The following is a 22,435-nucleotide window of genomic DNA, read 5'->3' as shown; positions in this document are numbered from 1 at the left end:
CCTGCTGGATCCCTAGATGACTCAAGCACAGTAAAATTTGCAAAGTTTTTAGAAGCTGCTTTAACTCGATTTCTAACTCGGTTCACTGAGTCACGCGGGGCTCTTTAAAATGCAGATCCCAGGGTCCCGCCCTTCGGACTAAGATCCTCAAGGCTGGAGCAAAGTATCTACATTTTAACGACGGCGTCTTGATGCTTTTACGCTGGATCACTGCCCTGCCTCTGCCTTCCGTGCAGAACGGCGATGCCGGCCGCGCCTCTAACCAGAGGTGGTGCTCAGCATCCGGTTCAGCGGGCCATTTTCATCCTGGGATCCCGCCCGGCCCATCACGGGGGCAGCAGCGCGGCGGCCCGGCAGCCAGCCAAGCACACCCGCCGGCCGGCGCGGGCGGGGCGCGGGCGGGGCGTTGGTGGAGGAGCGGCGGCGGCGGCTGCCGCCGGCGCCCAGCTCCGTGTCGTCCACCAGCACGCTCTCCAGCACGCTGCGCAGCGAGTGCCGGAGCCTGCGCAGCACGTCGGGGCAGGTGAACACGTAGAGCAGCGGGTTGACCACGCTGTTGATGAAGGCCAGGCTGGTGACGAAGGGCAGCCCACGCCACACGAGCGGCCGCAGCGCCGCTTCTCTGTGCGCACGGGCTTCGAGCAGGCTGAAGACGTGGTACGGCCCCCAGCACAGCGCGAAGGCCGCCACCACGGCCGTCACCAGGCGCACGAAGCGGCCGGGCCGCGGGCGGCCGCGGTGGCGCAGCTGCATGCTCACGGCCGCGTGGCTCGAGGCGATGATGGCCAGCGGCACCACGAAGGCCAGCAGGAACTTGCTGACGGCCAGGGCCATCTGGCGCGAGTTGCACGTGGCGTCGCGGTCGGGCCCAGGGTTGAGAAGCAGCATGTTGTAGTAGCACATGATGCGCCCGTCCCGCCGCGGGATGGTGTCCCGGAACACGAAGTAGGGCACGGTGTTGAGCGCGGCCAGGGCCCAGAGAACCAGGCAGACCTTGTGGGCCGCAGCCACCGTGCGATGGTTCTGCGCCCACACGGGCCGCACCACCTGCAGGCAGCGGTCCAGGCTGATGGCGCTGAGCAGGAAGCCGCTGGCAAACATGTTGAGGAAGAAGATGGAGGAGTGCAGCTTGCAGAAGGTGGTGCCCAACTCCCATGAGTGGCCCACGGCCAGGAAGTAGGTGAAGAATGGCAGGGTGGCGGTGGCCAGCAGGTCGGACAGCGCCAGGTGCAGCACCCAGGTGGTGACTACAGTCTGCCGCATGCGGCAGCCCACCAGGAAGAGGATGAGTCCGTTCTCCACCAGGCCCAGCAGTGAGGCCAGCCCGTGCAGCAGCACCGAGACGTGGTCGATGTAGCGGATGCTGGAGTTGCTGTGGCTTTGGAGTTGGCTCATCTGCTCCAGGAGGGGGCAGAGCGGCTTCATGGTGGCGTTGGCCAACATGGCAGGTGCTGCGATGACGAGAAGGAGGCACTGAAATGAGCAGTGCAGGGGCAACAGGGAACCCTAGCCAGGAGAGGAGAGTCTGACCCACGGATGTTATGGAGGAGTCCCCTGGGGATCAGTAAAGGCAGTAAGGTGTGGGGAATAACATCCCCGCTCCCCAGCCCCCTCACCGGCCAACACTGGGCAAGCCACTGAACCGTCCTGAGCCTTTGTCCTCCTCTGCAACATGGATGTCAGGCATCACAGGACCTAGCCTCAGAGGGTTGTTGAGAGAGTTCAATGATCTATATAAGCATTTAGAACAAAGCCTGGCACACATACATCATGTCATTGTGATTATTAAGCAGATAGCCTAAGGTCACGGGGAGAAATAGGAACAAGGCCAGGCCATGCAGGACTCCTTTTCTCAGTTCCCAGTGAGCTGAAGCATGACGCAGGCCCCACCTAAAGGGCAGGAGGCTTCAGCTGGCCTAGCGGATGAAGGTCTATGCCTTTAAGGGACTCCTCTCCTCCCCACCCACAGCACCCCCAGACTTTGCCTCTCTACAGGTTCTCTTTGGGGCCCTTTGCTCCCATGGTGGTGGCTGGTTGGGTGTGTTGACTGCAAACAATGGAACCAGCCCCTCCTCTGATAGTTGGAGAGGAAATAAGATAAGAGTGGGGAGAGAACTGGGCAGGAGGAACTATCAGATTGGGACTCCGGAGGTCTAGTGGGGCCAGAAGACCTCTCCCCTACACAGCTGCTCTGCCTGCTCTAGGAAATCTAGCCCGTTCATTCATTTATTCACTCACTCGGGCACTCATTCAACAGATATTAATTGAGCAACCACTCAGATAAGCGCTAGAGATGCCAGCCTCTGGCAGATGAGCAGATACCCCAGATGTGCACACCCACAGCCTCATCAAGACCCCGGGACCATCTGATGTGAAGCTGGTTGACATCAGTGAGGACTGAGGAGGTAGGGGACAGGTTGCAGGGGTGGGGGACTCAGGTTGTCCTGGGCCCCCACGGCACGCCAGTGCTGTGGTAGGTCCCTTTACATAGGTGGTGTCTTGCTCACAACTTTACATGAAAGGTGCCAGTACTTCTCTCCATCCCCTTTTGCAGATGAGAAAACTGAGACTCAAGTATTTAAATAACTTGCCCAAAGCCACCCAAACAACAGACATGTAAGAAGAGCAGCCGTTTAGCATTCAGCCTGTTCTTTCTTCTCCCTCTAAGTAAGAGATGATGAAGAAGAGAAGGAAAGGTGTGTGCGTGTTGGCGGGAGAGGCCTCAGTATTCACCTTTCCAAAGGAAACACTGTGGACCGGGGTAAGAAGACCCATCCCCTTCTCCAGGGACCACGTTCCTTTGTAGGGTGAAGTTCTGGGGTATCAAACTAGAATTTTCCTGGCAGATGAGCCCCTTTGAGCTGGGGCTCTGCAGGTGGGTGGGCAGCGGTTGGGCGTGTGCTCCCTGAGCATGCTCATACTTCCTAAGCTTTAGAGTTTGCGGAGTGATCACGCTCGCAATGACCTATGACACCCCATTTTTCAGAAGAGGAAACTGAGGCTTGGAGAAGCACAGCAACTTGCCCGACATCCTTCAGTGGCAGTGATGGAGCTGGGACACTACTCCCAGCAGACAGACAAGTGCCACCCCCTCTCTGCTCTGAAACGTCCCCTTCAGACCAGCAGCTGCTTATCCAAGTCCCATGGGGATGCTCAGTGAGCACAGTCTTGCTGCACCCTGGGGACCCTTCCAGATTGGTCCTCCGGCTGCAGGGAGTCAGCTCCCAGCCTCCCAGGGTCCTGAGGGAGCCCAGCAGCGAGGGCCCCGTGTTGGCAGGGGGCTGGGGGCAGAGCATGCAGGCTTTTGGCATCAGAGACCTGGGTTTTAATCCCAGATCCTCGACTTCCTGGCTGGGTGAACTTGGGTCAGTTACCCTAAGGCTGCCATGGAATCATCCTGCCCAGATTGCTTGTGAGTGTGGAATGAGAAGCGTAAGTGGTTCCCCATTGTGCCAGGCACCTAGTTAATACCTAGGAAAATGCAGTCCTTCCCCACTCTGAGCCGCAGGTCCTCTCCAGTCTATGGTAAACCCAGCTGTCTGCCATCCTAGCTGTTAACAGTCCTCTCCCCTGGTAAACTGTGCCTTCCCTCGTGGGTCAAGAGAGGGCACTAAGGCTGCCCAGCCCCTGGGCCTCCGCCTCCTTACCTGGGCAGAGGAAGCACAGGATTCCAGCCCTGCAGGCAGTCAGCTCCTGGCAGAGACTAAACAAGAGGCACCAGGCAGGACGAGACAGAGTGAGGCTGAGGGAGGAAATAGCTATCAGCCCCAGCGTGTGTGTGTATGTGTGTGTTCAGGGGTGGAGTGGGGGAGGCGGGGACAGCCGACAGTGAGTTGTCCCACTGGTGTTCACGTAATACGAATCTCCATGAATGGGGAAGGAACGTAACTGCCGGCAGCCCCTCCTCACCCCTCTCTCTCCCTTCACAAAGAAGACTCTGCAGAAGCCAGTGCTACTGCATGTGGGGAGCTAGGCATGTGCCCAAAAGTGTGAGCTCGAGTGTGCAGAGGGCGGTGCTCTTGAGAGTGACCGGTGTGTGGAAGTGTGTAAGGGAGAGGAACACCTTGTCCATCGGTCTACCACCCTGAGCTGCCCTCTCCTGACTCCGTAACCCTCAGAGAAGAAACCCCTCCGCTCCTCTGAGGTAGCCGGGCAGCGTGTCTGCCTGTCTGTGAGGAGCCACAAAGGCTCCCCCTCCAGGAAGGCAGGGCGGGCCAGTGGGCAGAGCATGGGGGCCTGGCTGCCCACCCTGCCCCTGACCAGGAGGCCAGCCACTTCCTCTTGCTGGGCCGGGTTCGGCTATCTGTGAACAGAGCAACAATGCCTGCCTCACAGGCTGTGCCAACGAGGTGCCCTCATCCACAAAGCACCCAGCACACAGTAGGTTCTCATAAATATCAGTTTCTTTCCCCTCTGGAGGAAAAATGGGTATAGGCATAGGGCAAGGGCAAAAACAGCTTTTACTTCAAATGGATTCAAAGCCCTAGGATAAGATGACTGAATTATATAAATTTGTAAATGTGTTCCCTAAGTTTTTACTCCACTTTGCTGACAACGCTTCCGGGGCTCAGGGACCATTCCTTCAATGTCCCAGCACCTAAGAGGTACTCAGTAAAACATGTTAAGAACTCAACACCCCCATCAGGGCTAAGGGCACCCCCCTCCATAGGGTCTACAAGAATCTTCCATTTAGGCACAGCTTGACACAGAGCCTGGTGCTTGATAAATTGGCTGAGAGACTGCACTCCTGAGTAAAGAATCAATAAAATATTGTGACCGTGTGATAGCTCACTATTTCTCACTGTAGCCCAAGAGAGCAGATCAGTCAGAGCCTTGATTATCCAACTCATCAGCACTAAGACAAGGTTTCCTTTCCTCTCTCCTAAGGACACTTGTCATTAGATTTGGGGACCACCAGCATGATCCCATTTTGAGACCCTTAACCCAATTATATCTGCAAAGGGCAGGGGCTCCATCTTCCAAACACCAGTGCCTGCAGCTCTCCCTAGAAAATAGAGAGATGTTCCCATTCCACTTTGGGAAGTAACTTCACCCCCACCCACCCCACCCCGCTGACCTGCTGATCCATGGACGTCCTCTAAGGCCACACAGGTAAGCCCAGGGACTCTGGGGCCAGACTGCGAACGTTTGGATTCAGCACTGCCACTTCCTAGCTGTGTGGCCCTCAGGCAAGTCCCTTCACAGCAGTAAAATATGAATTGTTAAAAGGTACACCTTCTGCACAGCCCCTCCCCCCAAGCACAGAGGTTGCTGCACAAACTGCTCTTTGGGCTAAGAAAGATCTCCCCTACCCACCTAGAGACACATCTTAGCCCCGGGGCATCGGGCTTGGGGTGTGCACAGCTCTCCCCCTGGATCTCAGCCCTCCCTCTGCCCAGTACCCTTGTGCAGTGAACGTCCTGCACAACCTCTCACGGCGGCCCTGCCAAGGTGCTTCTTACCTGAAATCCTTACTCCTCTACGGCTTCCCTCAACTGAACCCTTTTAAAGCTGAAACGCTCACTCTTCTGACCTTTCCTTCAACCCTTGTTTCCTATCCTGGATCACTGTGGTGGCCCGTCTCCAAACCCTCCCCAAGGACAACTTATGAAAAGTTACTAAAACAAACCAAAAAAAGGACTCCCAAATGAGCAAGGCCCTAAGGCATTTTCTAAAGAAGGAGGCAGTGATGTTTGCTCTTGGGGGGCCCCTCAGCTGCACTCCCACCGTGGGAATGGTGGGAGTATTCTCACAGCCAAGTCCCACCATCTCCACCTCCACATGACGGATGGATGCCAGGGATGGGCAGGGTGTGTGCCCCACCCTCAACCCCCACTGGGTTCAGCCCCCACAACTCCAATAGGAAGTCTCAAGAAGAAGAGTCTGGTGACTAGACAGGGGCAGTGGGGGCCTTGGGCAGGGCTCGCTGGCTGGAAGCAGAGGACAGGAGCCTCCAGTGACCAGGAGGCACAGGCTCAGGCTGTCTCAGACGGAGAAAATCCAATCAGAGAGCTGGTGTGGAGGCCTCTGCAGTGCCAGGCCGGCGCTATGGACAGAAGGACACCAAGGCAGTCAGATGGATCCTTGAGGAGATCAGAGTCCGGAGAAGGGTGACCGGGGCCTTCCGTAAAGGCCTAAAATGATATAGACCAACCATTCTCAACTTGAGTGTGAGAACCTCACGTGGAGAGCATTGGAACCTCCTGGAGGGCTGTTAAACCCAGATTGCTGGGCCCCACCCCCAGGGTGTCTGATGATCCAACAGGCCTGGGGCACAACCTGGGCATTTGCATTTCTATCAAGCTGAGTGGGGGATGCCAGCGCTGCTGGGTCCACTGGGATGGAGACCTGGCGTCCTCGGGCAGCTGTGCTTGGAGCAGGAGCGGCAGCTAGGTCTTGCTAGAGAGCAGGGGCTTTTAGGCAAGGGCCTCCAGGGGTGCCCCCCTTCCCCGCTCTGAGGATCGGGGGAGATAATACGCAAAGAGCTCAGCTCAGCACTGGTGCAGTGTCCACAAGAGCCAGCTGCCATTGTTATCATTATTTCTTCTTCTTCTTGTCTGCCTTGATGCTGATGTGAGGACCTCCGTGAGGCTGGGCCTTGCCAAACAGAATTTGGGGGAGCAAAGAGAAGGGAGGTGTGCTTTGTTCCAGCTGCCAGTGCGTCCAGGGCCTACCCTATAGATTAAGGAAAGGGAGAAGGGCCCAGGGAAGCTGGTGTCACAACCCGACCAGGGGGTGGGGCAGGGTGACCACAGAGCCACTTCAGCCTGGCTTCTCTGGGCACTGGGATGGGAAGCTGGGATGGAGGGGAAGGGTGGGTCTTCAGCCTCAGCCCTGCCCAGCCCTCTCCAGTGACCCCCCAGGATCTAGGAAAGGACACAGCTACCCCCAGGACACAGGCCCTAGTCCCTGAAGTACAGCCTTCTCCATAGCTTGGAACTTGCTGTCACAGCCAGAAAGAGCGGCAGTCGGGTCCATCTCTGTATCAACCTCACCTACAGCAGCAGCAGGGACAGAGAAATTTGAGCTTAACTGACCCCTGCTGGGTCTCTGCTGCCTCTGGGAGCTGTTCAAACTTCCAAAGCCTCAGATCCAGCACACTAACCACCAGTCCCTGCACCCTCCCCCTTGTCCCCAGCGACCCCAGCCACTTACCTCTGTGCCTTTGTACGTGCGGGTGCTGCTGCCTGGAATGCGTTTTTCTCCTTCCCTACTTATCCTGCAGGACCCCTTTCTGAGATAAGCTGTGTCTCTGGGCTCCTGACAGGATGCTCATGGCATCGAGGGTGTTTCACAAGCAGTCAAGGGAATGGGCCAGTGTATCCCCCAGCTCTGGGCTTCTCTCCAGCCTTCTCCCTTTGCCCCTGTCTTAGGAAGTGGGTTTTCATGTTCCTTTCTGGCCTTTACAGAAGCCAATCAAACAGGAAGTGAGATGCACAACAGGAAGCAGGTGAGGCCTGCCCGGGAATCCTGCAGCCCCCTTCCTTACTCAGCCCTAGGGTTGCTGACACACAGCAGAGGAGCACGACAGGACGTTGTGGGAAGCCCAGGTCGAGCTCCCTAGGCCACCATCACCCACAGGAGGAGGTCTAACTCCTCACTTGGCCAGTAAGCCCCTCAGTGATCTGGCCCTGCCCATGCCTCCACCTTCGTTTCTGCTGCTTCCTGATCACTTCCTATCATCAGTCAGTATTTGTCACCATCTCCTCACACCCTGTACCTACCAGGCTGTTTCTGTGCCCTTCCTCATGCTGTTTGCCCCCTGCTCTAGAATACCATTGCTTCCCTTGGCCTCTTGAGTGGACTCCTATTCATCCTTCAAAACCCCAGCCAGAGGTTGCCTCCTCTGGGAAGCCTTTGCTAATCCTCTCAGTCAGACCCCACCTCCTCCCACATCTCTGCCTCACTTGACATCATGCCACCTCTGCTCGTCATGGTAACTTTGTCACACAACTGTTCCCCACCCTCACGATCAGCAACTTGGGGACAGAGACTGTTCCTATTTTATCTCCTCATCACCAAAGCCAAGCGGAGGGCCTGACATGTGGGAAGGGTCCCAATGAATGTTTGCTGAACAAAATGAATCTCCAGTATTGGAGATTGGACCCACAAAGGTGCTCCACTTCCTCTGGGGTGACCCTCTCTAGATCCGTTGTTACCCATGGCCTGGTGCCATTCCCTCTGGGTCCATTTCACCTGCAGTGGGTACAACCTTGGGGACTAATAACTTTCTGTTTTTATTAACTAATATGCCAGTTAGTCCTCACAAAAACAATAGCACATGAGCGTCCTAAGGCCGCCATAACAAAGTACCACAAACTCCATGGTTTAAAACAACAGAAATTATTCTCTCATCGCTCTAGAGGCCAGACGCCTGATATCTCGGTCTCAGCAGGGCCGCTCTCCCTCTGAGGTCTCTAGGGGGCTCCTCGCTGGCTTCTTCCAGCTCTGGTGACTGCAGGTGCTCCTCGTCTGGGGGCTCTATCACTCCCGTCTCGGCCTCCCCTTCACATGGGCTCCTCCTCCTTCTCCTGCCTGTTTGTCCTAAGGACACTTGTCCTTAGATTTGGGGACCACCAGCATGATCTCATTTTGAGATCCTTAACTCAGTTATATCTGCAACGCCCATTTGTCCAAATAAGGTCACATTTTCAACAAGGTTAGAATGTGGACATATCTTTTAGGGGACCCACCGCTCCACCCACTACAAATAGTAATAGTTAATATTTACGGGGTTTTGCTGTGTACCGGGCACCAGGCCAGGCCTTCACATGTATTAGCTAATTTAATCCTCACAACCACCCTTGTCTTTCTGCTCAGCCTGGAAAGGCTCCTTCCTCCTTCAGCGCCCTCCCCGTCCCATCAATCTGACCCGCTCTCCCATCAATAAGAATAACAGTGATTTCATCGATGTCGTGTTCTAAAGATTACCACCTGCAGGCTCTGTTCTCAGTGCTTTCTGCGGGTTATCTTATGTTATCCTCACAGCAACCCTACAAGTTAGGTACTGTTATTAGCCCCATTACTCAGATAAGGAAATGCGACTTTTTCCAGTGAGTGGAGGAGCTGGGATCCTTCCCAGGCTGACGAGCTCTGGCACCCGTTAGTCTCTGCACAAATACGGGATCATAACCAAGAGCCCAGGCTCCCCCTCTCCAGAAAAGTGGTGCCAACCGCTTTTCTCAAAGGCATCCTTCTGCCCTTGGCCATGAGGAAGCTGCCTCGCCCTTTCTCTGCCTTTCCAGGGCCTTGGGGGACATGTTCTCCTCACATGGAAGGCCTGTGATCCGTTAGGAAACACCTTTCTATAGAGTATCTAATTCCACCCCCACCACCATCATTCTCATCCCTATTATGCAGGTGGGAGAAGGACCTTTCACCCCTGAGCAGTGAACACAGGATGGAATCCAGGTCCCTCAAGTCCTCTGGCTGCTGCTCTCTCTCCCACCTAGCAAACCACCACACCAGGAGGTGGATGTTTGCTAAGGGGCAGGATAATGACATGGTCTCAAAGTATCTCCCCATCAGGTACTTACTATTTACAAAGAAAAACATGGTACCTTTTCAGTGGAGAAATGTGGCCAACTGCATCTTACCCGAGTGATCAAATTTACATCATCAGTAATAGGACAAATCAGTGTGATGAGCCTCCTGGTGGAATGCACTGAGGACACAATATGACTTCTGGGGTATTCCTGCCTGTTATATGCTGAACTCTTGCACCGCCCCCCGCCCCATTATATGTTGAGGCCATAACCTATAAGACCCCAGAATGCACTGTATTTGGAGATAGGACCTTTAAAGAAGTGATGAAGTTAAAATGAGGCCATTAGGGTGGGCCCTAATCCAATCTGACTGGTGCCCTTACAAGGAAAGGAAATTTGGACCCACAAAGAGACACCAAGGATGTAAGTGCACAAAGGAAAGACCATGTGAGGACGCAGTGAGAAGGTGACCAACCATCTGCAAGCCAAGGAGAGAGGCCTCAAAAGAAACCAGACCTGCTGACACCTTGATGTTGGACTTCCACCTTCCAGAACTGTGAGAAAGGAAATGTCTGCCTCTAGTATTTTGTTATAGCAGCCCGAGCAAATTAATACACTGCCCAAAATGCCCACCCTGAATCTAATCAGGAGGAAACAGCAGACAAACCCAAACAAGGTATATTCTGCACAGTAACTGGCCTGTACTCCTCAAAAATGTCAAGGGCATGAAAGACAAAGGACACAGGAACTGTCCCAGATTGCAGAAGTCTAAGGAGACATGAGCCTGCCACGGACTAGAGCCCGGTCTAAGAAAAAAACTCTTTCTCCTTTGTCATAAAAGTTATCATTAGGACAACTGATGTGTTGAATAAGGTTTGGAGATTACAGTTATGTTATAGCAATGTTGACTTCCTGATTTTGATCTTCTTACTGTGGTTACTTGTTTTTTAAGAAATGTTTACGGGTAAAGGAGGAATTAGTCATGTCTGCAACCAGCTCTCAAATGGTATAGAAACGAGAGAGAGAGCGCGAGAGAGCGAGAGAGCAAGAGGATACATACAGAGAGATAGAGCCAAAACACACGTAAAAAAAAGTTAACAGTTAATATTTGAGGACTCTGCGTGAAGGGTATATCGAAATTCTTTGCAATAAGTCTGAAATTATTTCAAAAGTAAAAGCTTAAAGCCCCCATTGTCCCTCAGGGAAAAAAAATCACCTCCGCAGCCCCTTTTTCCCTCCAGCCACATCTCCTCTGTCCCAGCCCAGTCCTTCCCTCTCCGGGAACCCCAGCCACAGTTTCTGCCCTGTCTAGGTCTTCATCTCCCCCAAATTCCCTCTGCCTCAACACAGTACCCTCCACACCACCCCCTGGGCCCATGGGCTCCTCCAGAAACACCTGCACCACCCACTCCATCCCACCCCCACCCCACCCCCATGGCTGGGTCCAACGTCTCAGCCTGCTCTGTGCCCAGAGCGACCCACCAAGCTTCCGCACCTAAGCTCTGGTCACAGTAATAGTTAATCATTGCCAAGCGTTAAATCATTACCCATTATTTATCTCTTTCAGTCTTCCTGGCAACCCTGCGAGGAGAGCATTATCAGCCCCAATTCACAAACGGGAAACCCAAAGCTCAGAAAAACGATGTGTCTGGGTCACAGCTAAAAAGTGGTTGGGGCTGGATGGGCACCAGGCTCCTAACTAGCAAACCATATGCTCTCCCTGCTGCTTCAGATTATAAACCGATGTTGACGACCACTTGCTGAGCTGGACTGTGCCAGGCTCTGCCTGGGCTCTGTGCTCCCATGACATGCGGGTGGTGACAGCGCCTCTCTCAGAGGAGGACCCGTAATGAGCTAATGCAAGCAAGGCCTGGGCACTGTGCCTGACGCACAGAAGCACTATCCACTGTGAGCCAGGCTTCTTGTTTTTAATAGACTTCATTTCTTAGAACTGTTCTAGGCTCACAGAAAACCTGAGCGGATAGCACAGCGAGTCCCCCTATACCGCGCACCCACTCTCCCCTATAATTAATGTCTTACATCAGGATGGTACATGTATTACAATGAATGTGCCCAGGTGGATACATCATTACTAACGGAAGCCCATTTCCCTAGCGTTTACCTAATGTCCTTTTTCTGTTCCAGGTTTCCATCTAGGAGGCCAGGTTCTATTGAGTTGTCCATTCTCATTAGGTTTCATTGGTACTAGCCATGGTTCTATCAGTTGCCTTCATTCTCAGGAGAGCTCTATGAGGTGCTACGTGCTCACCTGTCGCCCCTATCCGGCTGCAAACTCTTAGGGCAGAGCCATGAGGTGGGGGGTAGCTCTGCCGGCCCCTAAAGCCCTACCTGAGGAGTGGGGTGTAAACTAACCTGGTCTGCTGCCCACCACCACTGCCGCTGCAGCTCAACCCTGGCAGGAGGCCCTGGAGAGCCCGGCTGGGCAGGGAGAGGCCGGTGAGGGGCTTGGGCAACAGGGCAGTGGGCCTGAGGCCTACGGAAAGCCTCCCAGGCCTGGATTCAGCCCCACAGCCCACCTGCAGTCGCACCTTGCCTAGAAAGCTCCCTCCTCCCCAGCCAGAATCACTCAGCTGAGCCAGCAGCACCCCCCAGCTGTGAGGCAGAAAGCCAGGGTGAGGGGCAGCTTTCAGAGCAGGCCCTCTGAGCCCTGGGCTGGATGGGTGCCTTCCCCTGCCTTCAGGGCAGGAGTTTCACCAGAGCCCCTGGTGGCCAGGTAGGCTCCCTCCCCCCCAGGTGGGCCCCCTTTGCCCTTAGAAGTTCCCACTTGCCACCTCCCCCATATAAGGCCTGGACCCTCAGCTGGTGGTGACAGGGAGGCGCTATCGTGGCGATCTGATGGCAGGAGCCTTGGCCACGGCCTGCAGCCACTGTGTGGCCTTGCTCCTGCTGGCTACTCTGGGGCTGGGCCAGCAGCCACACCCCGAGCCTGGTCTCCCAGGCCTGCGGCACAGCTACGACTGTGGGGTCAGGGGCATGCAGCTGTTAGTGTTCCCCGAGTCAGGCCAGACTATTCGCTTCAAGGTGGTGGGTGAGTGCCAGCTGAACCCCAGACCCCATGTTCCCAGGCTGCAGTGGGGACCTGGGACCCTTCCCCCGTAGCAGGAACCAGAAGAGTAGGGGCCTCCCTCCAGCCTGAGGGTGGCCGGCCCCCACCATCGCACAGGGAGGAGGAGGGAGGAAAGCTAGTTCCCAGCTTCGGTTTCCCTGGTCACGCAGGGCAGCTTCTCCCATGTCAGTGTGCTTGGGGGCCACCTGGCCATCGTGCTGAGGTGGAGGGCCCAGGCTCTGCGTTGGTGGCCATGCCCAGCTGATGCCCACGCGGCTGGTCCACAGACCACTCTGAGTGGCAGGGCCCTAGTGGGTGTGACCTGGTGTGGAGAAAAGGGAGGTGGGTTTGGAATCAGGATTTGAATCTGCAGCTTCTAAGCTGTGTGGTATCGAACAGCCAATCTGACCTCTAAGCCCCCTTCCTTATCTGTAAGAGGGGAAAGATGACCCCAACCTTGCCATGTGGTCTGAACAGGGATGCAGACGGTGCACCTGCAACCAGAGGGTATCCTGGCTGTTCTGGGCTGACGAAGTGGGTGAATACTTAGCAGGTGTCCCCAGGCGACTGCAATAGCCAGTTAACCAGGCAAACAGGCTCAGCTCTTTCTACAAAGTCCCAGGTTCAAATCCTCGTTTTGCCCCTCATTGTGTGCGCCTGGGAAACCTCTCTCACCTGCCTCATCCCCAGAATGTAGGTGACTAAGTTTGAAAGAAGTGATGTCAAATTCTCAGCCCACTGCCCAAGACCTACTTACTTCTCCACCATATTTTTGTTTCCGCCTCCTGCTGTGTGCTATCAACAGGGAACCCAAGATGTAAAGACCCTAAGACCAGCTAAAGTTACCCATTCCCTCACAGATATAGAAACTGAGACCAGAGAGGGGAAGGGACTTGCCCAAGACCACACAGCAAGCTAGTAGCAAAGCTGAGGCTGGAACCCAGGTCTTCTGCTCCTGAGTGGAAGTCAGCTCAGCAGACCCCAACAGCTCTGGCTTCACCCTTCAGCCTCCCTGACCCCTCCCCTCCATCCCTCTCTCCCCTCATTGACCCCCAGATGAATTTGGGAACCGATTTGAGGTGAACAACTGCTCCATCTGCTACCACTGGGTCACGGCCAAGCCCCAGGGACCTGCAGTCTTCTCTGCTGATTACAAAGGCTGCCATGTGCTGGAGAAGGTAGGGGCCACTCACTGCTCTGGGGAGAGTCCCATGGCTGGGAGCCAGCTTGGCCTAACACAGTGTCAGGCTGAGGAGGTCCCTCAGGGACCAGGGACGCATGGGCGCCCAAGATGACTCAGTGAGCTGGTGGATGAGGGAGACTAACTCCTGAGCACAGGCACTTCCCGGGGCCCTCCCACAAACCCACCTTCCTACCTAACTCCCGCCGGGGCTCTTGCTGACCCCCTCCACTGCCTAGATGCTGGGTGGCCTCACCTAACTGTTCTCCTGCCACCTTCTCACCTGCAGGATGGGCGCTCCCAGCTGACAGTGTTCATAGAAGCTATGCTGCCCGACGGTCATGTTGATGTAGCACAAGATGTCACTCTGGTCTGTCCCAAACCTGGCCACACCTGGACTCCGGATGGCCACCTGGCGCCACCCACCACATTCTCACTTTCTACCCCTCATACTCATCCCCTCCGCCCCAGCCCAGAGCACAGCTTCATCCGTCCAACCCCTGCCTCACCGTCCCTTGGATCTGGACCGACCCACCCCACCCTGGCTCGCCCCCAGTGGGGCATCTTGGAGCACGGGGACTTTGAAAAGCCAGCTGACACAGGTACGTAGGACTCCTCTGTGTACATACACCCTAGGTCAGGGCCTTCTGGAATCGGGCAGCCTGACAGCTTTATACGGGGCTCAAGAAGCCACCTCCCTCCATCTTCCTGGAAGCCTGTCCACTTGGCTCCTTCTCGTGTCCTCACCACTCTCACCAACCCTAGGTACCTATCTGTCCCGGGAGTCGTGCCAGGTGGCCTCTGGGCACATCCCCTGCGTAGTGAGAAGAAGTTCAAAGGAAGCCTGTCAGCAGGCTGGCTGCTGCTATGACAACACCAGAGAGGTTCCCTGTTACTATGGCAACACAGGTACAACTTTCCATGCCAAGCATGATGCCATCCTCTGAATCTTGAAGCAACAGGAGGACTTCCTCCTCCACCCCAACCCCTAATGCTGGAACCACTTCACACCCTAGGAGAGTCTGACCCCCTAGGAGAGTCTGACCCCCTAGGAGAGTCTGACCCCTAGAATGGACTGCAGAAGAGAATCATGAGATGGGGGGGCCACACATTCCAGCTTGCCTGACAAGAGTCGTCCCAGAGAACTATTAATAGATCTGCCTTCACATGTCCCCCTATCCCCCTACCTTTAGACTAGAACATCCCAGCGTGGATGGTAACTTAAATTGTGATCTTACTTTTAGACTGTAGTTCAGCCATCTGTGTCCGTAAAGGGCTTGCTCAAGCTGACATGGCCCAAGTGGGAGAGTAAGAGAAGCCAGGTCTCTTGGCTCCTAGGCCAACACTTAAATACTGATTGTCACCAGCCTATCCCCCTGTGTCTGTGCTGGGTGGACACTAAACCCTTAGGCCCTGATCAGCCTCTTTGTGTCCCAGCGACTGTCCAGTGCTTCACAAATGGCCACTTCATCCTGGTGGTGTCTCAAGAAACAGCCTTGGCACATAGGATCTCGCTGGCCAGCATCCACCTGGCCTACGCCCCCACCGGCTGCTCACCGACCCAGGAGACGGGGTCCTTCGTAGTCTTCCACTTTCCTCTCACCCACTGTGGTACCACCATCCAGGTAGGCATGGGGGCCTCAGGCTGGTGCCCGGTACTGCCCCCTGGAAGGGCCTCACCAGCTGTCCCCTCCCACAGGTGATTGGCAATCAGCTCATCTATGAGAACCAGCTGGTATCCGACATCGATGTCCAAATGGGGCCACAGGGTTTGGTCACTCGGGATGGCACCTTCCGGTGAGGGGCAGCCTTCCTCAAAAAGACTGGACTGTGGGCTTGGGAGTGAGCAGAGCGCGGAGGGCTGGGAACAGGCTTTGGGGCCATCTGGGTTCATGTTCAAACTCTATTAGCCAGCTGTATGCACTGAGAAGAGTCGCGTACCTCTTCCCAGCCTCCCCGGCGGGGAGCCTCACAGTCAGGGCTGCTGTGAGCATTAAGTGGGTTCTTCCCACGCCTGGCAGGTAGAAGCCATTAGCAGTACCTGTGAGGGCTGGAGTCCTCAGACACTAAGCAACCACAAATGAAGTTGAAAGTGTCCCCCTCTAGCCCCCAGGAAGAAGCTGAAACTGTGACTGTGGTGGCTGTTGTCGCCTCCTGATCTCAGGTTAGGAAGCCACAGATGAGGCAGAAGATACCTGAGGCTGAGGCTCTCTGAGGGTGCGGTGGGAGGAGGAGCCAAGGGAGAACCCCTTAATGAAAAGGGGCCACCAGGACCTGCTGACTCAGGTGGTACAACCACCCCACGTGCCCAGGACGCCACTGGGAGTGCCCCTGAGGGAAGCTGTGCTTGTCACACCCGTCTTTTGAACTCCAGGAGCCAGGCACCAGCCTCACCCTGTTTACCCTGTCAGAAAGAGCTAGTACATTCACCATAGATTGGAGGAATTCTGTGCTTGGCACCAAGGGGATACACAGGTGTCTTTCTCCCCACCCTACCTGCCATGAGGGCTGGGGCAGGGTGCTGGCATCAGTCAAGTGCCTTTTGCTTTGAAATGCTAAAAGGTGAGGGGGCTGGGCAAAGCACCCCACTTTAGACCTTTGGATTTAGGAGCGATGGGCGCTAGCCAGAATTCAGCCCAGTGGCCTGGGATTCCCAGAGGAAGGGAGCGGGGAGGGGAATAGCTGCAGCTCAGCAAAAGCACACCGAAAGGCTCCAGGACGGAAGGCCTCTGGAGCCACCGGTGCCCGCGAGCACCGAGCTTGCGCTAGGCCTGTCTCCATCTGCAGGACGCAGTCCCTGGGGCCCCCAGCCGGGCTCACTCCCAGGGCTCTCACTTACGTAGAGGTAAATGTACAGGACTCAGGAGCTGGGGGGGAGGTGCATGGGGTGCAAGCTACTCTTGCAGACACCTCGGGGTGCTGGGCATGGCCCCACCAAGACCGTGCCAGGGCACTTAGGCTAGCGAGGGACACTAGACCCAGTGACAGACCACTTACAACTACAGGGACAATGACAACACTGGGGTGCTGTCTTGTGACCTCACTCGATCCTACCACAGCCCTCAGAGGGCGGGGGTCATTGCTATTTGAGGAAGCTGAGGCTTAAGTTAAACCACTTGCTCGTGGTCCCATGGCTGGTAAATGCTAAGAAGGTTCACACCTGGGTCTGTCAGAGGACCGCCCCTGGGCCTTCCCATGAGACCCGACTGTCAGACTCAACTGTCAAGCTGCAAAGGAGCCTCAAAGGCTAGAATGAGATGTCTCCAAAGCTGTCCCAGGAAGATGAGGTGGGCAGGGGTGCGTGTCACCCTAGCGATGCACAGGTGGCGTCCATCCGCCCTGCTGCACTGGGCCCTGTCTGTTGCATCCACATGGCCAGTCCCTGGTTTATTATGTAAGCAGGATGCACTGATTCTGTGTCTTCTCCCCCCCATCCTCTGACACTTGAACTTCAGGCTTAATGTTCGCTGTATCTTCAATGCCAGCGACTTCCTGCCCCTCCAGGCGTCCATCTTCCCACCCCCTCTGCCAGCCCCCGTGACCCAGTCTGGCCGCCTGCGGCTCGAGCTGCGGATCGCCAAAGGTACAGTGCCCTGGGCTTTCTCTTCCTGCCCCCACTTCCCAGATGCACCACTCCCCCCACCTCCAGGGACTCAGGAGCCCCTCTCCCTACAGATGAGACTTTCCGCTCCTACTACCGGGAGGAGGACTATCCCATCGTGAGGCTGCTGCAAGAGCCTGTTCTGGTGGAGGTCCGGCTCCTGCAGAGGACAGACCCCAGTCTGGTGCTGCTGCTGCACCAGTGCTGGGCCACCCCCAGCGCCAACCCTTTCCAGCAGCCCCAGTGGCCCATCCTGTCAGACGGGTGAGTGGCGGGACCTGCCCCAGGGCTCCCTCTGCTGGTCGCCCCTCCCCTCGGCGGGTGGCCTCCCTGACTTCTCTCCTTGTCAGATGTCCTTTCCACGGTGACAGCTACAGGACCCAAATGATAGCCTTGGACAGGGCCAAGCTGCCCTTCCCGTCTCACTACCAGCGCTTCACCATTGCCACCTTCGCCCTCCTGGAAGCGGGCTCCCAGAGGGCGCTCAGGGGACCGGTAAGAATCCCTGTGCCCCTGCGCCTGCTCCTCATCTAAGTGGGATAAGTCGTCACTCATCCCTCCAGCACCCCGTGAGCTGATGCAAAGGTTCCCAGACGGGCTTGGTTTGACCAAGTGTTGTGGAGGGCGGTGAGCCTAGGTCCTGGCATCGGGTCAGCCCAAAGGTGACCCGTAAACAACGCAAGAGGAAAGAAGGAAAACGCCGAGTGCTGACGCCATCAACCCCACGTCTGAGCACTGGCCACGGCGTTGAGGGTGGCCTCGCTTCTGACCCTAGAAGTGATGTGTTCAGTGTAATTCTGCTTTGAATTTTTATAGCCTAGCAACTTCTCTGGAAGGTAAACATGGGTAAACCTGGGTATAGTTTGGGTATTTTCTACGTAATATACAAACAGCACATAGACCACACACTATCGAATAAGTTTTGTGCTACTGAACAATATGTATCTTTCACATTAATACGTTTTAAATAGCCGCATATTATATCAGATACAGTCAGATTTCATTGTTTGGCACCTGTTAGGGCAGCTGTGTGTCTCTTCCTGAGCCAAGACCCTAACCTGCTGGATGAAGGGGCACCGTTGGTCAGGCCTCCTGGGTGCTGGTTCAGGTCAGCGCCTCCTGCTTCTACTCCCTTTAGGAGCTGCCCTGGCCTCGTGTTTCTGGAAGCGGTGTGTCACTGGTTACCAGGGGCCAGGAAGAGAGGCAGCAAGCATCCTGCTGCCTGGTCAAGCCCCACCTTCTCGCAATTCCCTCTGTCCACCTCTAGCACAGGAAGCAAGACAGCCCCCTCGCCCCAGGGGCTCTGCAGTCAGAGGTGTTGGCGGAACAGGCTGGGGGCTGGGGCTCTACCAAGTGCAGTGGTTCCGGCCCGTAAAGTACTCTGCTATAGAAGTGGGCTGTCGGGAAGGTGGAAGGCATGAATTCTGAAATGGGAGGGAACACATATGGCTCTACCTCGTCAGCAGGAGCTGCAGCCTCAGTCCTTGTCAACATGCCCACATCTGTGCCTGCCCGCCAAGCCTGGGTCCTGGACCCCAAGTCTTAGCCTCAGCGCTTCCTGTCCATGGTGCCAAGCCAGCCCCATGCCTTGACCTCTGTCTCCCCACCAGGTTTACTTCTTCTGCAGTGCCTCTGCCTGCTCCCCCTCAGGCCTGGGGACTTGCTCAACCAACTGTGGCTCTGGGGTTGCAAGTGAGTCTGGAGTGGGGGGCGTGGAGGAGGGGTGTTCTGTATTCTTTCATGTATCCAGAGGCCTGGTCCTGGCTTCTGGGCCACTAGGGGCTACAGACCAGCCCAAGATGCTACCCCTCCCCTGGGCAGGACATCGACGATCCTCTGGTCACCACAACGACACTGCCAGACCCCAGAACATCGTGAGCACTCCGGGGCCAGTGGGCTTTGAGGATTCTTACGCGCAGGAGCCTACGCTGGGGCCCTCAGGCACCAGGGCAGGTGGGCGGGCCCTTTGGCCCTTGGTGACCAGGGTGCACTGACAAAAGGGAGATGGTGTAACTGCGTTCAGTGGGGGAACACTGACAAAAACAGACGCGGTCCACCTCGTCTGCAACAGCCCTGAAATCCTTCAACTCCTTCTCTCTGCAGGCTCCACCAGGAACCCCAACCCGAGGCCTCTCCTCTGGGTGGTCCTTTTGCTGGTGGCGGTTGCCCTGGTCCTAGGAGTCAGTGTCTTCGTGGGCCTGAGTCAGGCCCAGGCCCAGCAGCTCCAGGAAGGCAACAGAGGGTGAAGAGGCTCAATAAACCATCGTCTCCAGCCTTCTGAAAGCGGGTGTGAAAGGGCTTTTGTGACGACTAGAACAGAATTCTTTGTCTTAGAAACTTGTTCCTTAGTGTCAGCTCTGTCCTTCCAGAATTGTGGCCTCTATTATAGATGCTGGGTCGAGTCCAGTGTCTCCCAGGACTGAATTTGGGAGACTGCCTCTCAGCAAGGAGAGGCAGCATTGCAGGCAGAGAGGACAGGATGAGCGAAAGAGGAGGAGGGTAAAATCATGGCAGCCGTGCCACCGCCAGAGCTGGGAATGGGGAACCGGCAGGGCTAATGGGCTGTGGGGGCCTGTCACCTTCCCACAGGCACAGTTCTGACGGGGCGCCCTCAAACACGCTGCTTGGCTGCCATCATGGAGAAGGGGAACCCAGAGTTCTGGGGCCCAAAGAACCAAACCCAACTTAAAGGCGCTCCCCCCCAGTCCCACGCTGAGCCTTCCAGCCTCCCACTAAAGGACGCGGGAACACTTTCCTGATCCCCAGCCTCCCTTCCCCCACCCTCAGTCCCCCAGGAGCAGTCCACAATAGGGATGGCAGGCACAGGGTGGACAGCCTGTTGGCCCTGGTGCTGCCGGCCATGGGCACAGACACCACACAGGTCAGTGCCAGCACTGGCTGTGCTGCTGACCGTCCTGTGCCCGTGTATGACATGGCCTTCCTCTCTGATTTGGCGACGAAGTGCTTTCCAGGCTGACAGGGGATGGAGGTGGAGAGGGTAAAAGGTTCGGCCTCTGGGGGACAGAGAGAATAACCTGGTGGGGGGTCAGAGCTTGGCTTCAGACACCCTTCTGGGCCTTTGGTAGGGCGTGAGCTGAGACAGCCGGCACAATGGGCACGACAGTGCCCGAGCCTGCCCAGTGGCCTTGACACTTGTCGGGCTCCCCCACTCTGGCCCGCTCGTCTTTCTTGTCTTCAGGATACAGGTCAAACATAGGGACTCCAGAGCCGGGCTGCTTGCATTACGACCCTGGCCGTGTCTCTCACTAGCTGTGTGAGACTGAGTCCTCACCTTTGCTGAGTCTCAGTTTCCTCATCTGTGAAATGGGAATAACTATCCCCATTGGGGTGTTAGGTAAACTGAGTTAATAGATAAGGATTCTTACAGCAGCACAGAACAGTTAGCCAACAGTTACTGAAGGCGATGACTAGAATGTTCTCTTCCTCCTACCTCAAACTGAATGCTTCCCTTTTCTTCTTTTCCTTTTTGAGGATAGATTTACAGCCCAAGATGAGGAGGGGGTTAGAGGAAACTGCTGATTCAGGCTTTTCTAGCTGGAGGCAGCAGAGTAAGACTCTCAGGCAGGAAGATGCAGACACTTGCTATGGAAGTCAGTTAAGTAACGTCCCTTTCTGGAACTGCCTTCTCTGTGACAGCTCTGCCCAGCTTCCTGGCTCACGCAGGGGCTACAGGATACTCTTCAGGGTCAGTGTGGAGTAAGTGAGGATTCTTGGCCTGGTGGTTGGTTGGAGGAGCCCGGCTGGCTGGCTCTTAGGGGTCAGGGTTCTGCTTCTGTCCAGCGTCGACTTTCCTTCTTGCCTCTGCCTCCATTGTACAAGCTCATCATAAGCTTTTCAAACAGCACGGAAGGGTGCTTCTATGAATGGTGTCGATGCCGTGCTTAAACCAAGCATGATTCCATAGATATCAAGTGGAACCACGTTATATAACTGGCTTTTCTCTTTACCTTTTTTTTTTTAAACACAGACATCTCGTGCCATTTCTTATCACTTTTAACAGATGCATTCTCCTCCATATTGTGGTTGAGCTATTTATTTGATCTGCCTTTGCTGGAAACCGTCTATTGTTAAAGATAACAAGTGTTGAACACAATTACATAAGCAAGTAATTCTTTGCATACTATTTTCTTGGGAGAAATTCTTAGAACTGCTGTGTCAAAAGCTACACCCCCTTCTGACTACCGGGCTCTGGGACGGAAGGGGTGCCTGCTCCCCCACAGCCTGGCCACCACAGATCCTATCATTCTAAATCTGGGCCTATCTGAGTCTTATAAGGCAAAGAGCATTGCTGACCTCTTTGATTAGAAGCCACACATCTTTCTGGCCGCTTGTGCCTTACACATTGCCTCTTCGTGTCTTTTATCCATTCTCCCAAGTACATTTCTTTCCTTGTCTATAAAGAGCTTTCACTCAGTCAAGGGGTCAAAATCCCCACCTTATAAATTTCCCATTGAGTTGGCCATTGGTTTTTCTTTGTGGGGTTCTTTCATCTTTCCGTTTAAGAGAATTATGGAACATTGAATATTTTTCCCTCATACTTTTATCTTTGAATATGACAAAGACCTTCCCCTACCCTACATAATCTTAAAAGTATCCATTTACTCTTTTTGTGTTACTCCTGTGACAGTGCAAGGGTTTCCTAGTGTCAAGTGCATACGGGTATGAGATTTTTGATAGGTAATTTTGGTGATCTATTGTGCCTAGATTTTCTCAATACTTCTATGTCAAAGGGTTCTGTTTGCAGAAACAAATACACAAAGTATATGAACAGTAAGTCACTGCAGCACTAGGGTCCCCGCGCTTTCCCTCGAGGGAAACAGTATAAGCTTTGACTTGCCTAGGTGTCAACATTTAATCCAAACTTTGTCTAACCTAAAACCTCTCCCCGCCCCTAAAACCACCTCCTGGCTCGAACTGGAGCCTGGGCCCTGGGTACCACTGAGACAGACCTAATGTGGCGATAACAATCCACTTTTGCTGACCTGTGGCAGGAAGCAGAACTGTCAGGTTTTCCCTCTTCCTGCCCTTTTGAGAGGGGGGCAGGGGCAGTGGCTGCCGTTCCGTCAGACCCGAGGGACTCC

General features: G+C 55.1%; 2 protein-coding genes across 4 annotated transcripts; one reads left to right on the top strand and one right to left on the bottom strand.

The window, feature by feature from the left end:
• Nucleotides 1-43: 43 nt before the first annotated feature.
• On the bottom strand, nt 44-14,080 carry PTGDR2 (prostaglandin D2 receptor 2). Of its 3 annotated transcripts, XM_019656077.1 has the most exons (3): nt 5,078-5,227; nt 3,648-3,742; nt 44-1,451 (listed from the first exon to the last, which is right to left on the bottom strand). In XM_019656077.1, exon 3 carries the CDS (start codon nt 1,441-1,443, stop codon nt 259-261), a length of 1,185 nt encoding a protein of 394 aa, XP_019511622.1. In that variant the 5' UTR covers nt 1,444-1,451; nt 3,648-3,742; nt 5,078-5,227; the 3' UTR covers nt 44-258. The 3 variants fall into 3 exon arrangements, with proteins under 3 accessions (XP_019511622.1, XP_019511623.1, XP_019511621.1); XM_019656078.1 differs by lacking the exons at nt 3,648-3,742; nt 5,078-5,227 and adding an exon at nt 14,016-14,080; XM_019656076.1 differs by lacking the exon at nt 5,078-5,227 and having other exon boundaries at nt 3,648-3,775.
• Nucleotides 12,329-20,310, top strand: ZP1 (zona pellucida glycoprotein 1). The gene is given in 13 exon segments (XM_019655960.1): nt 12,329-12,534; nt 13,609-13,730; nt 14,022-14,334; nt 14,498-14,641; nt 15,170-15,357; nt 15,432-15,529; nt 17,188-17,315; nt 17,408-17,597; nt 17,684-17,828; nt 18,944-19,025; nt 19,155-19,274; nt 19,437-19,620; nt 20,121-20,310. Coding segments are annotated over 13 exon segments (2,097 nt in total). The 5' UTR covers nt 12,329-12,341.
• The last annotated feature ends 2,125 nt before the right edge of the window (nt 20,311-22,435 follow it).

The sequence above is a fragment of the Hipposideros armiger genome, unplaced genomic scaffold (genome assembly GCF_001890085.2).
Source record: "Hipposideros armiger isolate ML-2016 unplaced genomic scaffold, ASM189008v1 scaffold_253, whole genome shotgun sequence".
Lineage (NCBI taxonomy): Eukaryota > Metazoa > Chordata > Mammalia > Chiroptera > Hipposideridae > Hipposideros > Hipposideros armiger.
Note: the sequence above shows the minus strand (reverse complement) of the source record. Positions and strands in the feature narration are given on the sequence as shown.

Coding starts and splice junctions, on each gene's coding strand:
- PTGDR2 (XM_019656078.1), bottom strand. CDS start 1,443: ATGTTGGCCAACGCCACCATGAAGCCGCTCTGCCCCCTCCTGGAGCAG.